General features: G+C 39.7%; 1 protein-coding gene across 3 annotated transcripts in view; it reads left to right on the top strand.

Annotated features, from left to right (window-relative positions):
- ADAMTSL1 (ADAMTS like 1) overlaps positions 1-19,383 on the top strand; it is a 1,125,264-nt gene that overhangs the window by 800,265 nt on the left and 305,616 nt on the right. For all 3 annotated transcript variants that reach the window (XM_027549171.1, XM_027549170.1, XM_027549172.1), the window contains one exon: positions 16,469-16,595. In XM_027549171.1, coding sequence (XP_027404972.1) covers positions 16,469-16,595 — 127 coding nt within the window. The remainder of the gene's footprint in view (positions 1-16,468; positions 16,596-19,383) is intronic.

The raw sequence follows: 19,383 nt of genomic DNA, 5'->3' as shown, positions 1-19,383 counted from the left end.
AGTATTCCCTATACCAAGATGGATTTGCTGAGTACTTACTTTCTGTCATTAAACTCAGCTGTCACATAAACACATCCATATGAGTACAGGCTCCATGGAGACAACAGGTCTCTGAGCTCTTACTCCAACTCCTGGAAATATACCTTTCCATAGACTTCAGATTTTAGAAGAATGACTGTGAAAATCTGTTTTGTATTGTCATTTACATTTAACGATTATTACTCACTTATCGGGGCTTCCCAGGGGGCTCAATGGTAACAAGTCCACCTGCCAATGCAAGAGACACAGGAGACATGGATGTGATCACTGGGTTGTGAAGATACCCTGAAGAAGGGAGTGATGACTCACTCTAATATACTTGCCTGGGAAATGCCAGGACAAAGGAGCCTGGCAGGCTAGTCCTCTGCGTGGGATCGCAGAGTCAGACACAACTGAACACACACACACATGCATGAACACACATTTGAAAGTGGCCCTGGCAGTTGGTGATGGACAGGGAGGCCTGGAGTGCTGTGGTTCATGGGGTCGCAAAGAGTCGGACATGACTGAGCAACTGAACTGGACTGAACTGGATTAACTCCAGAGTAGTGGTCTAGAATAGAGATCTCAGGAAGGGTACTTTAAGAATTCTGAGCCTTCCCGTCTCATTTGAGTGTGCTGAAGAGGAGATGATCTGCTACCCCACAGCAATTCCAGAGAGGGTTTTTTTTTTTTGTATCTAACAGAATCCTTAAAACTCTCAGAGATCATTTTCCAGAGAACCAAGTAGGCTTGTGGCTATTTCATCATCTACTTCGGCAGGCTAGAGGGAAGTTAAAAACCATCTCCAGTGAAGCTCCATCTATTCTGCCTGATAAAGGAAAATCTGTCCAGTATTAAGATTGTAACCTTACTTCATATGTGCTATTCTCAAACCCAGAGGCGTGGAAATAAATCTGAGTTTCTACAAACTTGACATTCTACCTGGAGCTGTGGAACAAGACTACAGGTGCTCAAGTGACTAAGTAGTCCTTTACAGCTTTAGACACATTTTCACATGTAGGAGCAAATACCTCCTATTTGCTCAATGAACTCATAGCCCTCCCCACCCTTGCCAAAGTGACTAGGGCATATGGTCTTGTAATTATGAGGACTATAAAATAGAAGATTTCAAAATAGAATTTTTTAAAAAATTCCAGGGTGATTGATCAGAGTGGTTTATATGCTTGGCATCTTTTTATATAAGATATCACTTCAAATATCCTTACAAAAATATAAAGTAGATCTGATTATCCTCAGGAGAGAACTGAATCACACACTGAAAACATGTGATGTCTACAAGCAGTTGATAATGGATCATCACATCCAGATTGAGTCATTTGTTCCACCCACAAGGTCATGCTGCCTTTTCCATGGTTAAGGGCTGTACAACGTGTAGATTCTTGGTTTAAGTAATAATGTTCCAGGGTACGAAATGACTAGGGAAGTGAAAGCATGGCTAAAAGACTGAGATGGGACAGTATGATCTGGTTGGCCTTTACAGAGGGAAAAAAGTACTTTGACCAACTGAAAGGCTCATGGTAAAGTCGAGGATTATGTCTCAGCTCTATTTGTTCTGACAGAATTTTTAAAGTTATATACATTTTTTTCAATTAAAGAAGTTTGCCATCCCACCCAAATTTGGGGGGCTATGATTTATTCCTGTGAGATTAATAGCTTCTCAAGCTGATCTGAAACTTTTCTGCCTTGTATAAGTGTTAGAGTCACATGGGACAGAAATGTGCAGTTATTTTACAGATGATATTTTTGCATCAACTGTTTTGGTCAATTTTCTGAGGTTTTACCTGGAATAGAAATAACAGTAGACAAAACAGGAAAAGAAGAAAGAAATAAACATGTCATTTGATCATTTGAGAATATCTTTTTAATTGGAGTATAATTACTTTACAGTGTTGTGTTAGTTTCCGCTGTACAACAGCATGAATCAGCTGTATGTATACATATCTTTGAAGGAGAATACTAATAGCACTGCCTGAGAGCTTAAAATTAGTATGAAGTAGTATGCTTGGGAAGTAACCAGGAATTGATTTGAAAGCCAAGGAATGCAAGCCCTCTTGACTGGCGACCTGAGATACTTGATCAATTACAGTGCAGGAGAGCTATTTGGGGAGACAAATATGTCACTCCTTACCATTCCTTTTTCTTTACCTCCAGCCTTGACACACATATAGCCAGCATACTACTCTTTTTGGAATATTGACTTCAAATAACATATCCAGACATATAAATGAGAACTTTAGCATATGCAGAATTTTGCTGAGTTATGGCCCATAGGCGGAATTTTGAACTCTGTAGATGTACATTTTTATTAAAGTTTCCAGAGCTATATGTGTGAGTACTAGTCATCATAGTTGAATGGCTACTTTGTGGTCACTTCCTAAACAGGCACATTCCAGTAAGATCCACATTTGTGCCAGGGCAGAAGACCAGCTGCTGTCCTTTCTTCTCAACAAAGGACTCTTGTGTTGGAACAAAAACTCTATACTGTGTGCCCAGCAGCAGAAGGGAGTCTGAGCAGTGATGTCAAAGTATACCATGATGTCACCACAGTTCACAAAGAATTATACTTAATGCCATGTGAAGTGAGGCCAAATTCAACACTTTCCCTCTTGGGTACTTCACAGCCTTTGAGACAGAAGCAGGGTCAGAGGTCAGGCCTTTGTATAATTTTGTTTTGCATTCTCCAGACACCCTAATTTTGGAAGTTGAGGAGGGAGAAGACAGCCTGCTAAAGAAAAGTTCTCTGACCATATGTGGAGAATGAATTCTTGTGTCTGTATGCACAGAGGTCTATACTAGGTTAATTCTTGGGATTTTTGCTGAAGACTAGTAGACAAACACATTTGACTAAAAACAATATGCCACAGGGAACTATACTCAATATTTTTAATAACCTATAGGGTAAAAGAAGCTGAAGAAGAATATATATATTAAATATGTATAACTGAATGACTTTGCTGTACACCTGAAACTAATACAACATTGTAAATCAACTATACTTCAATTAAAAAATAAAAATAGCAGAAATAGAAAGAGATTGAATATAATCCCTAGGATCTCTTCCAGTTCCATGATTCTGTTAATGAAATAAAAGATATGCAGAAATATTTTTTAAAAAACCAACATGCCAAAAAAAAAAAAAAAAAGTCCAGATTCTTTTAGCCATAAATTTACACAAGAATTTGGCCCAGACCTTAAAATAAACAAGAAAGGAGCAAAGTAAAATCAGACTGGTAGCACCTGGGAAATTTAATAAATATTAGAAGTAAGACTTAGTCATTCTTTTTTTCTTTCCCTTTCAGGGTGTTTATCCAGCCATTAGAGGGATCAGATTCTTAATCTTAAGAAAGGCAATACAGCAAAAACTCTTAAAAATGTTTATAATCTAATCAACTCACTGCCCTTCCTATCAGCTGTTTCATACCTCTCACATTGACATCCCTCCTTTTACTTTATAATATAAAGAGAAAAGTACCACAGAACCAATTGCAATCCCCCAACATCTCTAGAACCAGAGGGTAAGGAAGCTATTAAGGAGCATGGGAGAATTGCAGCTCTTTAAAGGAGCACCAAATCTCATTCCAAGGAAACCATGTCCTCCTTCAGACTTTAACTGCAGGGGAGGTTGACTTCCTAATCTTTGATGAGGGTGGGGGTGGATAGGTTGGAAGTGGAGAAGGACAGTGGCGCTGGTCCAGCCAGCCGAGCAGCCAAAGGGCTAGAGCTCACACAGAGAAATGGCAAGAGTCAGGCCGGGGGCTATGCAAGCTCACGTCCCTCCGAAAGAGCCAAGAATCAGCCACTGAGGAGATCGAGTACGAAGTGAGCTTCCAGGTCCAGAGTTGGTGTCAGAGTGAGGGCATGAAGCCAGAGCCCTGTGCCCAGTGGAAAAGGGTCAGAGGAAGACTCACTCAAAAATAATAAGCATTCACAGCTCAAGGCCATTCCGGAGTAGTGGATGAGAACAGGCAAAGCAGGCACAGTGACAAGTGGAAATTAAACTCTCATATTATGGTACTGTAAAATGATGCATCCGTAGAGATCTTTTGCTTTTTGACAGAGAGCTCTTTTTGGTCTTTGTAACTAGTGGTAGAGAAAAAAGCGATGGAAGCTGTTATTATATTCCAGGTTAAGATGAAGAGAAAAGTTTTCTAAAACCACAATCTATACCCATCAGCTATGGCCTTGCCCGTATACTAAATCCATTCATTTGTTCAATAAGTTGTATTAGTGGCTTATTATATCATTAGGCACTATGACCCTGTGGTGTTACATTCTAGTAGGAGATAGAAAATAAGCAATACACTTATTATAAATAAGTAAGTTATATTGTGCCATAATTATAAGTGCCATAGAATAAATAGAAAAAAAAATGGGATAGGTTCAGAGAACATGGGTGGGGGTGTGGGCACAGGTTAAAATAGTCTGGCCAGGGTAGGCATTATTGAGAAGGTGAGAGTTTCCAGTAAAGACTTAAAGATGGCAAGGCAGCTGTTCTAGAGGTGTCTAAGGAAGAATGTTCCAGTCAGCGGCAACAACCAGTGCTCTTCTAAGATGAGAAAGCGCTTACGGTGTTTGAAAAACAGCACGGATTGTCAGAGAGAGATGAGGTCAGAGAGGTGACTCAGATGATTTCGTTATTGTTTTGTTGCTTCAGTCATGTCTGAATCTTTGGACTGTAGCCCGCCAGGCTTCTCTGTCCATGGGATTTCCCAGACTAGAGTAGTGGAGCAGGTTGCCATTTCCTTCTCCAGGGTATCTTCCCAACCCAGGGATCAAACCCATATCTCCTGCATCTGCTGCACTGGCGTGCAGATTCTTTACCACTGAGCTACCAAGGAAGCCCAACTCAGATGATACAGGACCTTTTTTTTTTATTTGAAGTATAGTTGATTTTACAATGTTGTATTAATTTCTGTTGCATAGCAAAGTGATTCAGTTATGCACATATATATTTACATATTCTTCATATTCTTTTCTGTTGTGATTGATCACAGGATATTGAATACAGTTCCCTGTGCTATACAGTATGACTGTTATTTATCCATCATATATATACTAGTTGCATCTACTAATCCCAAACTCCCGTTCCTTTTCTCCCCTACTCACCCTCCCCACTGGCAACCGCAAATCTCTTCTCTGTGTCACTGAGTCTTTTTCTGTTTCGTAGATAGGTTCAATTGTGTCGTATTTTAGGTTGCCCATATAAGTATATCATATGGTATTTGTCTTTTTCTGACTTATTTTGCTTAGTATCATAATCTGTAAGTCCATCCATGTTGTTACAAGTGGCATAACTGCATCCTTTTTTTATTTGTTGTTGTTCAGTCACTCAGTCATGTCCAACTCTTTGCAGCCCCATGGACTGCAGCACTCCAGGCTTCCCTGTCTTTCACAACGTCCTTGACTTTGCTCAAACTCATATCCATTGAGTCAGTGATGCCATCCAACCATTTCCTCCTCTGTCTTCCCCTTTTCTTTTTTATGGCTGAGTAATATTCCTTTGTATATATGTACCACATTTTTATCTAGTCATCTGTCTGTGGACATTTAGGTTGTCTCTGTGTCTTGGCTATTATAAAGTGCTGCTATGAACATAGGAGTATATGTATCTTTTTGAATTATAGTTTTGTCTGGGTATATACCCAGGAGTGGGATTGCTGTATCATATGGTAAGTCTGTTTTTAGATTTTGAAGAAACCCCCTGATACTGTTCTCCATACAGACTGAATCAATTTATATTCCCACCCACAGCAGAGGAGCGTTCCCTTTTCTCCACACCTTCTCCAGCCTTTCTTTGCACACATTTTTCATGATGACCATTCTGACTAGTGTGAGGTGGTACATCATTGTAGTTTTGATATGCACTTCTCTAATTATTAGTGATGATAAGTATCTTTTCATGTGCTTATTGGCCATCTGTATGTTGACACAGAACCTTGTAGGCCATTGTAAGGACTCTTGTGAGTCCAAGAAGAAATTGAAAAGTCCAACAAATGATTGGTAAACCCCAGAGAAGAGTGCCATGTATAGGGAGATTCCCTTTGGAAAATCTTTGCTTGGAGGATAAAAAGTTAATGCCTTCACATGAACTTTTTCCAATTGTGGTGTATTAGAGTGTGGGAGAGTTATGCCTTATCCATTTAGCTTGTATTTACCAGTATTTCCCAATAGCATGTGTTTATTGAAAAAAAGCAACTAATTTTTAAAAATCAATTCAATTGCTCTCTCCAGAGAAGGCAATGCACCCCACTCCAGTACTCTTGCCTGGAAAATCCCATGGACAGAGGAGCCTGGTAGGCTGCAGTCCATGGGGTCGCTAAGAGTCAGACGCGACTGAGCGACTTCACTTTCACTTTTCACTTTCATGCATTGGAGAAGGAAATGGCAACCCACTCCAGTGCTCTTGCCTGGAGAATCCCAGGGACGGGGGAGCCTGGTGGGCTGCCATCTATGGGGTCGCACAGAGTAGGACACGACTGAAGTGACTTAGGAGCAGCAGCAGCAATTGCTCTCTCAAAAAAAAAGAGATTCTGCTCATTAAAGATATACTTTCTAAGCTATTAATACTGAATTGTACTTTTTTGCCTGGTGCATAAATTTTAGAATGTACAATGGTTGGTTGGTGTTGCTTTTGGCAACAAGGTTGTGGCTGAAGGAAACACATTCCTCCTCCTATTTCCTGTCTCTCCAGTGCCATTGTAACCCCTAAAAAGAACATCATACATCATAGAATGGAGGGGTCACTCATTGATTCAACTTGGGCAATACCAGTTCTAGTAATGCAATCTTGGGCAAATGGTTGAATCTTTCTGAGTCCAGCTTTATTTTTGTAAAATAGACATAAAGTTAGTTAATTTTAAAGGGTACTGTAAGAATTAAAGAATGTTAACTAGACTCGTGGAAATCATTTTGCAGTATACACAAATAGCAAATCAGTATGATGTACACTTGAAAAGAATGTAACATTAATATCAATTATATATTAATTAAAAAAATAATTAAATGAAACTATATTAATATATGTTGTATTAAGTATAGAAAGTGTTAGGCACACACTACTTTTCTTTACCTTCCTTAAGTGGCTTTCCCTTGTCTCTCTCCTCTTCCATACCCCGATGACCTCAGTGTTCTCATTGTCTCAGTGTTCTCATTCTCTTGCTGTTCTCACCTGTTTTGAGGAAATGATCTGATCAAACCCATTCACCCTAGATTGGGACCATGCCTATTACTTATGTGTATTCCCCACAGCACCATAATAGCCAGCATAATGCCTTATGTTCAGTTGATTTGGTTTAATTTAAGCATAATCAACAACTTCATGTGTTACTCCTCCCAAGGGCATTTGAACAACAAACAGAGGGCTATACCAATGGTTCCCAACTTTTTGACACAAAAGGGTCCTTTATTATTTTTTTCATATGGGCCCTGTGTTTTGTAAGTTTCCATCAACTCAAAAGACTGCATGTATTAAGCAATAATATGTTTTTACGTTTTATGCCCTAAAGACCTAAGTATAATGTTAAGTACAATAAAGATCATCAGGATTTAGTTTATTTGCATGATGAGATGGTTGAGGTTTGGAGGACCTTATGCGGTTTTTGGAGAAGGCAGTGGCACCCCACTCCAGTACTCTTGCCTGGAAAATCCCATGGACGGAGGAGCCTGGTAGGCTGAAGTCCATGGGTTTGCTAGGAGTCGGACAGGACTGAGCGACTTCACTTTCACTTTTCACTTTCATGCATTGGAGAAGGAAATGGCAACCCACTCCAGTGTTCTTGCCTGGAGAATCCCAGGGACGGGGGAGCCTGGTGGGCTTCCGTCTAAGGGGCCGTACAGAGTCGGACACGACTGAAGTGACTTAGCAGCAGCAGCAGCATGTGGTTTTATTTCAGGTAAAGTTATTTCCATTAGGCTTTTGGAAATATTAACCATAGCTTATGGACCACTATTAACATCTTCATGAATGACCAGAGATGCTGTTTTCTTGTATTGGAGAGGTGTGGAACACAAGTATAGATGATAAGTGGTTCCCATTTACTTCCTAAATATGCTGCCAAGTCATATTCCAGATGAAGCCTTCCATTCACTCCTACACATAAGTCTGGCTCTGGAGGTGAAGATCTTAATAAGAATGCTCAACCTTGTTATCACCACTGTCATTTTAAATACTGACTAGTGTATCTTTCCATGGATCATTGGCATCCTACTATAACTTAGTAATCCAAAATTGGAATTTTTGTTTTGTTAGTTACCAGCCATGTAACCTTAGGGAAGTTATCTTCCCTGAACCTCAGCATTAAAATTTGTACTTGGAATCATTCATATCTTCAGAAAATGTTCATCATAAGAGAAGTATTTGTGAAGATTATCAAAAAGATATCCAATTCATTTCTCTGATTCTGGAATAGTAAATTGGTTTGGTCGTCTTGCAAGACAGCCGTAGACTAATGAATCTGGCTTCTAGATCACAGTATCATAGAGGATCATGGGCCACATATAAGTAGCAAAGAGCACTGCAGTTGGTTAGCAATGTCTGCCATGGGTCCTGCAGGACAAATAGCTGCACATGTGCCATATTTTACAGGCCCCACTCTAAGTGCTGTGAAGTCTGTCCTTAGATTAAGGCAACCATCACAGTGCTCTATACCTGGATGATTTGTTTTTGTTTCTTAAGATTTGCTTTTAACAAACGTTCCCTGACCATTAAGGTTCATCAGTGGTTATTGAAAAGACAATTCTATGAAACTTCTTGTATTTATCTGCTCAGATGTTCTTGGGACATTGTTACATGACATTGTCTTTCAGAAAATTCGCAGCAGATACATATCTGCTAGGGTTTCAGTACTTTGGGTAATTATGATTTTCCTGCACCAGTTTGTCATTCATTCATTGCACAAATATTTATTGAGTCTACTATAAATAGCACACTATCCTATACATTTTCTAAAAGATCCAGTAGATGCTATAACCCTTGTAACTGCTTATGTTTTCCTCTTTTCTAGGAAGGCCACATTCAGACCCATGACCCCTATATAGAAAGTGTATAGGACTTAACAATGTGCGTTTATGTGGTTCTCATTTCTGGCTTTTTTATTATTATTGGAGGATAATTGCTTTACAAATTTGTGGTGATCTCTGCCGTACATCAATGCAAATTTGTTTCTGGCTTTTTGACCCTTATTTTTACCTTTGCCCTATTTTCTCTCTTTTTTAAAAAAAATTTTATTGTGTTATATCATATATATATGTATTATAACATTTTATAAAAAGCTAAAGCATAAACCAATGTCTAAGTCTTTTAAAGGCAAGGTTGGAGATATACTATTTTCCCTATTGACATAGATAGTAAATGAGTTATAATATATGTAAAGCACACTCTTCCCCACTAAAGTTCTATCTGAATTAAATAATTACAAATAAGAGCAGCTGTGATCAGATTTGCAGAGTTTCATTTTCCATATTTGTCTTTCCCAGTGCTGAAAATAAAGGGATTTAAAAATTTCTTACCTCATGGTGTTGGATCAAGAAAAGCTTGACATCACTGGCTCAGTATTTGATGCTAGAAGTTGAGGGCCTTACGGGAAACCATTTGAAATAGGGCCAGTATGAACCCATCTGAGCATGTCATTCTGAGGAATGGTATCTTATGGACTGTATTTATTTACATTCTCCAAATTATCCATGCAGTGATCTCTCCTCTTGTGGCTCCCAGTGAAGACATTTTATTATACATATTTCAGTGTCTAGAGAGTTTCAGGCTGTGTTCTGCCTGTTCACTTGCTATCAGCTATGTGAGGTGAACAAAGAAGCATACTATCACCACACACTGTAGGCCTGATTCCCAAAATCTGCATGTCATGCTCAAAGTCTGTGAGCCAACTTGGACTGGGTAGTACAGTTCTTGTTTTTGTTCAGGAAGGGTTTTCTCCCTTCTCTGTAGTAAATCCTGAAAAAAAAAAACATGAAGAAAAACCAACAATGTTAAATGTACGTGTTCCCCTCAAGAGACGAAGAACTGTCTGTCTTTACGCATGTATACGCGATGTCAGTCACTTAGCCGTGTCTGACTCTGTGTGATCCCATTGCCTGTCCTACCAGGCTGCTCTGTCCATGGGATTCTCCAGGCAAGAATACTGGAGTGGGTAGCCATTCCCTTCTCCAGGGGATCTTCCCAACCCAAGGATTGAATCCAGGTCTCTTGCCTTGCAGGCAGATTCTTTACCATCTGAGCCTCCAGAGAAGCCCATGTTACACAAGTGTACACAAAAACCATGCACTCAAGACAGACAAACAAAAGGTGACAATGGTGTCTAAACAACAAACACGTCTGGAAGCTTCTTGCTTTTTATATCACCTGGGACAGAAGTTTTGTTTTGTTTTGTTAAAGCAAAACTAGTCAATCATTTTGGATGGGGAGGAAGTTAGACCATGAAGCTGACACCTAGTAGCAGAATATTAACAAGCTGAATTAGGCCAAAGTACTCAGTTTTCCACCCTTAACAAAAAATTCCATGCAGTTGCCCAAAGTTATGAGTGGCCATTATCTCACTTTAATGTTTTGTCCAGAATGGGGTGGGTCTGGGAACTCAGTGACCTGAACATTGCCTTCCATGACATTTCATTAATAATGAGTGTAGGTACACATGAGTCTCTTAAAAGTACTAGCCCTTTACAGTAATTCTTGTTCATGCACCAGGTCAGAGGTTAAGATTTAGCTTCTAGTTGTCATTTATCGTATGTCTGTTTCTCTGTGTACACAGATATATGATAACACACATACATATATGTACATTTTTGTCCACATGTATGTCATCAGTGACTGCAGTCTAAGGTTGCTTATCTGTAACCTACACTAGAATTATGAGCAAACCATTATGTTTGATGCTGTGTGTTTCATTGATTCACTGACATTTATTGTGTATCACAAATGCCAAACGTTGTGCTAACCAGCAGAGATAGAAAGATAATAAAATAGGGGCTCTCAGCACATGATCTGCTATGGAAACAGACGTGTTAATAGATTAAACTTAAAATGTTATACAACTGTTTGAATTGAGAATATATAAAAGAAACCCCCAGATAATAATGGCTTGAACTCATAAAGGATTTACTCACCAAAAAAAAAGAAAAAAAAATAGAAGTCAAAACATAATCTGTCCAGGGTGGGGTTCCATAACTGGGCTTGTTCTTTCTCTCTGCTCTGCCATCCTTCCATTCTCAAGGCTGTCTCATTTTTCAAGAAAGTGAAAGGCAGGAAGGCAAAAGGGTCCCTCCCCAACTAAGTCAGCTTCTTGTAAGGCAGCCTTTCCAGAAGTTCCACATAACATTCTCACTTTTATTTCACTAGTTGCAACTTGGTGATGTAGTCAATAAGAAATGTATTCTTTGAATTGGGTATCTGTGTGTGTATGCTCAATTGTTCAGTCGTGTCTGACTATGACCCCATGGACTGTAGCCCACCGGGCTTTTCTGTCCATGGGATTCTCCAAGCAAGAATACTGGAGTAGGTAGCCATTTCCTCCTCCAGGGGATCTTCCCAACCCAGGGATGAAATTTCATGCATCTCCTGCATTGCAGGCCAATATTTTTACCACTGAGGCACCAGGGAGGCCCCATGGACTTATGAACAAAAGGCTGAGGAATCATAGACCATTAAGGTCCTTAACTCTGGAATCTGCAAAAGGCCTTTTTGAGGAGGAGACAGCTAATTTGGGATTTGAAGGATGAATAGGAATTTGCCAAATGGAGAATTGGAAGAGCATGCCAGGCAGAAATAATAGTGTATGCAAAGGCGCAGAGAAGTCTGACATTATTTATGCCAACTGAGCCTTTTTCTGTATTTCTGTTTATTTTATCTCTATTATTAATGATAGCACCTTTTAAAATTTATTTTTAATTGAAGGAAAATTGCTTCACAATGTTGTGTTGGTTTATGTCATAATAGTTTAACTAACTTTAAATTAACAGTTACTCAGGATCAACAGATTGAGCTATGTCCACAATGATTTTCCTGATGTAACTGCAATTAATTTTCCACTTGGATCAAAATAAGAACATTTTATCTGATGATAAAGTATTCCACATCTTAAAAATAATTGAGTTAGAATACTTTGGCATCTTAAAAAGGAACTGCTATAGAAAGAAAAAAAAAATACTATTGTGTCAGGGAGATGTTTGTCTTTTCAATTCTGAAGTTAAACAAAGACCAGTTAGAACTGACTTGGTTCATATCATAGGGTCCATAAACCCACACTGGAACGCTAAGTTGGTGGTCTGGCCAAGTTACCTTTAAATATGTCACCTTCTATTTAGCTATTCCTAATATGACTGTTACTTTGGATCAATGAACCTGGATTGTTCTGTTCTTAAAATGACTTTAGAACCAAAAGAAATCTTTAGTATTAGAGAGAGATTTTCGTGATTATCTACATTCTGGCTCCTTTAGAGATATCAAATCTCATTAAAAATTCTCCAGAGAAAATAAATCCTTTGAGAAACATGAAATTTATTTGAGTACACCTCCTGAGATACCTGAGAGTTTAAGTTCCCATTCCCGCTGATCTTCCACAGAGCTGAGTATCTTATAAAATTAAGGTTGTCTCTCTTCAACCCCAAACAAGAACACTAGGGTCAGTGATCCTTTGACTTCTACATAAATTAAGGTTGCCATATTTTCTCAAAGGATTCAACCCTACTAAGGCAATCATGTACTGTAGTCTTCTGATATCTTTTGAGATATAACTGATATAATATTATATTAATTTTAGGCATACAAAATACAAAATATTTGTATATACCAATAAATGTTCACCACAATAAGTTAATATCCATCACCACATATAGTTATAAGTATTTTTTCTTATGATGAGAACTTTTAACGTTGATTCTCTTAGAAGCTTTCAATTATACAATGCAATATTATTCATTATAGTCATCGTACTGTACACTGCATCCCTATGACTTATTTATTTTATATCTAGAAGTTTGTACCTTTTGATCACCTTCACGCATTTCACCTAGCTCAAGCTATACCACTGGCAACTACCAATCTAGTCTCCATATCTGTGAGTTGCTTCTTCATTTGTTTGTTTGTTTTTGGATTCCATGTGTACATGAGGTCATATGATCCTTGCCTTTCTCTGTCTGCTGTATTTAAGGTAATGCCCTCAAGGTCCATTCATATTTTTGCAAATAATAGATTTCCTTCTTTTCAGATAGATATCCATTCATCTGTCAACAGGCACTTAGATTAGTTTCATGTCTTGGCTGTTGTAAATAGTGCTGTGATGAAAAAAGGGATGCATATATCTTTTCAAGACAGCAATTTTGCTGCTTTTGGATAAATATCCAGAAGTGAAATTGCTGGTTCATGTGATAGAATTATTTTCAATTTTTTGAGGAACCTCCATACAGTTTTCCATAGGGGCTACAAGAATTTACATTCTCACCAGCAGTGCATGAGGGTTCCCTTTTCCTCAACAAGACTTATTTATTGTATTTTTGATAGCTATGAGATGATATCTCATTTTGCCCTTGCTATGCATTTCCCTGATGATAAATATTGTTGAGCATCGTTTCATGTGTCTTTTGCGCACCTAGATATCTTCTTTGGAAATCTGCCTATTCAGATCCTCTGTTCATTTTTTCATTTGCTTGTTTGGTTTGTTCTCTGTTGAGTTGCATGAGTTCTTTTATACTCTTGGTATTAACCCTTTATCAGATATATGATTTGCAGCTATTTTCTCCTAATGGGAGAAAATGGGTTACCTTTTCATTCTGTTAATTGCTTCCTTTGCTGTGCATAAAATTTTTAGTTTGATGTAGCCCCCCACCTTGTTTATTTTGTTTCTGTTGTCTTTGCTTTAGGTGTCAAATCCAGTCTTGATTTTTTTTTTTTTTTGCTGACTTTGATTTTTGCATATTTTTCATTTAGCTAGTATGTAGGCATGACGAAAAGGTGCAGTAAGCCCTATGGCAACGCCTCCCCTTTGTCGAGGTAACTCTGACTCATTCAGTTCTCAGCTCAAAAGACTTTTCCTCAGGAAAATCTTCTCTAGCCTTTGTTTCTTTCTTGTTCTGGTTTTGTTTTTGCTGTGCTGTGGACCTTGTAGGATCTTACTTCCCCAACCAGGATTGAATCCAGGTCCATGACCTTGAAAGCCTGTGTCCTAACCACTGGACTGCCAGAGAATTCCTACTCTGGCCTTTCTAAACAGATCAGTTATCCATATTTTATGCTGTCATAGTATCCCATTATCTGTATCTTATAGATTTCATCATAATTATCATTCTGCATTTACATTCTGCATGTGTATGTTGATTTGCATAATATCTGCCTCCATCACTAGACTCTAAGTCCCATGAGGGTAGATCCATATGTCCTTGAACTCACCATTGGGTTTTGCTCCCAGCACAGTGCCTGGATCATAACAGAACTTCAATGACTATTGGCTGAATGGATGAATAATTTTTATATCTTTGTAAATAAGTTACTTCTGCACTCTGTTTCACACTGTGCTTGAAATATAAGAATCAAGGCAGAGTTGCTCCGCTCCTATGTGGGTTCATTTACAGATAAGAATTTTGAAACTAATTTCACTGCGGTTATAGGGAAGCACATCAAAGAAGTCTTAAGCCAGCACATGCTGGGCTCTACATGGACCCTGTGGACTGTAGCCCACCAGGCTCCTCCATCCATGGGATTCTCCAGGCAGGAATACTGGAATGGGTTGCCATTTCCTTCTCCAGGGGATCTTCCCGACCCAGGGATCGAACCCAGGTCCCCCATATTGCACGCAGATGCTTTAACCTCTGAGCCACCAGGGAAGCCCCTACATGGATGAAGCTGGCATAAATTCTGAGATGGCCTCACTGTAGCTTCTGAACATATTGAGGCCAATTGCAGCTTGACCACAGTGAACACACCAAAGATGGAACCAACTCCTTCACTCCCCACTTAAGCACATTTTCCTGACATCTTTACATTTCTAAACTTATAGAATTACTGAAGGAGTTGTTGTTTTGTTATCTATTTTTAAAGATGTCTGCATGATTTTAGGGAAGAGGTACACGTAACTACATTTTTCAGATATAGCACATACACAACACAGTTTTACATAGTTGTACTTTTCAAGCCTTTGCCTAAACATGTGTTTGCAATTGTTAGTTGGAGGTACAAAAAAATAAAAATCAATCCTCAAAGAAAGTTCATGTTAACAACCAAACTTTGGAAAGACAGGATGGATTGTGGGGACATTGTGGAGATAAGCTCCTTCAAATGTCTCTACAGTTCTTATCTTATTTTGCCCATGACAGTAGCTGAAGTAGTTTAGGAGTATGATATTAGATTTCACTAGAACTGTCGAGATACAACTGCTGTAGTTTAGTTTGGATTTGAATTTTTTTTAACTTGAACATCGCAAAGAAAAGATTAAGGATACAAAAGAGTTTGCGCACATAAGTGATGAAGACTTGTGACTTTGTTAAGCCTGATTTGGACAAAGCACAAATGTTTTATTAGATGCGTTTAGAACTCGGCTGCTTGTTAGCTAAGTGACCTTGGTAAGATTCATGACCTCACCTATAAAACAGGGATACCTTACATGATTGTCTTGAGAATGAATGAGATGTGTGTCTTGTGCCTGACACAGGCCAGGGCCAGGCAGCAGCAGGCACCCACTGGGGCTATCCCTGCTGCCCTTCGTGTCAACCCTCCTCTTCCACCACACGCACGCACGCCAGCCTTGTTTCTGTCGGCTGATTCTGTGCTTCTGTTTCTGTTTTCTTAGTTGAAGTGCTAGCTAGAAAAGGGAGTATGTTTAATCATCGGTTAGCAAACATTTATTGAAGTCTTGTAATTTGCCAAGCACTGTTCTAGTTGCTTGGAAAACATCAATGAAGCCAAGATACAGAACCCCACCCGTGTGCATCTTACATCCTAAGGAACTTACAGACTAACACAGAGGTTATTCACAACATTTTTCCTGCTACAGTTATCCCACAGTTGTATTTTTTGTGATTTGGATGAAGCATATTTACTGAAAGTGGGAATTATTTTGGAATTGAAGTTCTATAATGTTACTTCAGCGTCTTCCTCTCTCTCTCCTTCTCTTCTTCCTCCCACCCACCATCCTCCTCTCCCCTCCCTCCCTCCCTCCCTCCCTTTCCCCTCTGTCCCTCCCATCTTTCTTTCTCTTTGTATTTTTCAATATATTTGAGCTATGAAAATGTCTTTACCCATGCCACATTTTTTCCTTCTTAGCCTGGTTCAAATTCCAGTTTGGTTCCTGTCATTGGAATGGATCTTCATCTCATCTTTATCTTCATCTCAAGGATGAAGGAGGCTGACTGGATGATGAAGGGCCCCACCCTGCATCCCTGTAGCTGTAGGCACCGGGTTAAATTACACATCTCTCTTTTTTGTTAGATTGTTGGCTGCGATCATCAGCTGGGAAGCACCATCAAGGAGGATAACTGTGGAGTCTGCAACGGAGATGGGTCCACCTGCAGGCTGGTCCGCGGGCAGTATAAATCCCAGCTCACCGCAACCAAATGTAAGACACTCCAGAGATGGGGCCATCTCTGGGCCTTCTAATTTGTCACAGTCCCCTGGCTTAGCTCCCTACAGCAATTAGGGAAGGACATCTCCAACCAAATGAAGCCAAATATGAAAACCCTGTGGGAAGAGAGTTAGGTTCTTTCTTTGTGGATTAGTTTAGGTAAGACAAGTCAGGTCACCCGCTGCAATCCCACAGAGGAAACCTTTGCTTTAGAGGCACATTAGGAGGAAATTAGGCATACATCTAGATATATTCAACAAGAAAGCATGAGCTTTGCTATCCAGCGTGAGGACAGGCTACATCCTGACCCCTCACTGATTCATAGTCTGGCAGAATAGCAGAGAGAGAGGGCAGATTAGAACAAATGCCCTCCTGCCACTGTGGAATCACATGGTCTTCACTGACAAAGTGACCTCGGATCAGTGCTGATCACACGTTTCTCCAGAATGGATATTGGGCAGTGATTATGTGAAGCCAGTTATAGACTGTTGTGTCCCAATCTCTCTGTAGCAGCTGAATACTTGTGTGCCTGCTATACGTGTACGTGCCGGGAGCTTTACATGATCATCTCATTTAATCCTTATAACAACTTTGTAGCGAGGTACTGTTTATCCCCATGTTATGAATGAGATAACTGAGGCTTAGGCAGATTACGTGACTTGCTCAGAGTTCCACGGCTATGAAATATAAGAGCCAAAATGTCAGCCCAGAGTCTGATTCCAGAGCTTAGGCACTTATTTGTTCCTCTTGATTGTCCAAAATTCTGCTGTTCCCAGAGTGTTTGTAAAGCAGTCAGACGGATTAAGGTGCGGTACTTTAAGTGCCTGCCCAGCTGGGTCCTCCTAGGGTAGATGGTATATGTTCTTGAGATACCTGACCCAACAACAGACTCACCCAACAAGCTAGATCATTTTACCATACATGATCCTCTGTGACTCACTGTTCTAGGCACTGCAGCAGATAGAGATAGAAACAAAACAACCCTTATACTCAGGACCGTGCACTTGTTAACATTTATTTATTTTTAATTGAAGGTTGACTGTTTTACTGTATTATGTTGGTTTCTACCAAACATCAACATGAATCAGCCACAGGTTTATCCATGTCCTCTCGTCCCTGAACATTCCTCCCATCTCCCTCCCCACCCCACCATTTCTAGAATAACTTGACCTTTCTTGGCATATTTTCTTGATTTTGCCATTGTCTGGAATCCTCCAACAGATCCTTAATGAGGACTTCTTTGTACATGTCTCCTGTGATTTGGGAAATGGGAATGAATTTCTTTACTGATTGTGGTTTTGTCCTCTTTACTTGTTGACTAGTTGGAGGAAAACACTTGGTGTATGGGGGGTTTGTGGCTTTAAACTGCAAGGGACTTGTAGGTCTGGGGAAAAATAAAGCACTGTTTGCTGCAGAACTATTCTGAGAAGACAGGAAAAGGCAGCTCGCCCAAAGGACTAGCCTCTGGGGAAGAAGAGGAGATGGGAAGAAAGACTGGGAACTTTTAAATGCATGAAACATCAGAGATGCCAGCTTAGGGAACTCTCCCCTTTCTAACACACCTCAGGCAGTGAAACATGTGATTCTGAAGAAAAAAAAGAAAAAAGACCTGAGCAGAGAGAATGATGAAGGGCAAAGTAAGTTAGACATTGATGTAGTGCGTTCAGGTGAGATTTATTTTTCCTGTGGTCATGTGTTGGTAGTTTCTTCTATAAGATGAAAAATTAAACAATTTGGAAGATGAAAACCAGAGAAGGATGGAGGCATAATTCTTTTGTAAATCTCTGAAGTCATGGTGGGATATTTGCTGAAAAAAAAAATTACCTTTAAAAGGTACTTTGTGATTTTTTGAAGTATAGAATTTATTAAAACCCTGCAGTATTTCTTATTGAAGAATAAAAATAAAAGGTTACTTTGATAGAGCTCTTCAAGGAATACTAAAGAGTTGCTGCTGCTGCTAAGTTGCTTCAGTCGTGTCCGACTCTGTGCGACCCCAAAGATGGCAACCCACCAGGCTCCCCCGTCCCTGGGATTCTCCTGGCAAGAACACTGGAGCGGGTTGCCATTTCCTTCTCCAATGCATAAAAGTGAAAAGTGAAAGTGAAGTCGCTCAGTCCTGTCCGATTCTTTGCGACCCCATGGACTGCAGCCCACCAGGCTCCTCTGTCCATGGAATTCTCCAGGCAAGAGTACTGGAGTGGGGTTCCATTGCCTTCTCCGACTAAAGAGTTGAAGTCTTTCTAATTATTGGTGTTACATAATTGAATCAGTGTTTGTTATCTAAGAATCTAAGGACTTCCATTAGGCACAAAAAGAGATGACAGACATTCGTGCAGTGACTGCTGTAGGGCAACTTCCAGGGGCATGTTTTCATGATGAGAATCCTCCCTTTATTCCCTCACATCCCTCTGCCTTCCTGTCCTCATAGAGAAGCCTGCACACCCTGCTCAGATAGATATTTCCTCTACCTTCCTGTTAAAGGGTGAGTGGGGCCCTTTGGAGCCTGAACCACTGGAACAAAGTTGGAGAAGCCCTGAAAGGATGAACTGCAGCCAATTGAGAGCCATAAGTCATCTCCAGGTCTGCAGATAGATACCTCAGTGAACAGTGCTCTATTCAAACCAACAGTGGGTAAATCACATAAGACACAAGCCAATGATGATCCATAACGACAAAAGGCGATTGATTCATTTACCTTAGCACTGACGATGCCTCATGACAAATTGATTTATATCAATAAAGCCCAGCCTATGCATGCACCTCACCACAATCTATAGCAGAT

Source organism: Bos indicus x Bos taurus, chromosome 8 (assembly GCF_003369695.1).
Source record: "Bos indicus x Bos taurus breed Angus x Brahman F1 hybrid chromosome 8, Bos_hybrid_MaternalHap_v2.0, whole genome shotgun sequence".
Classification (NCBI taxonomy): domain Eukaryota; kingdom Metazoa; phylum Chordata; class Mammalia; order Artiodactyla; family Bovidae; genus Bos; species Bos indicus x Bos taurus.
Note: the sequence above shows the minus strand (reverse complement) of the source record. Positions and strands in the feature narration are given on the sequence as shown.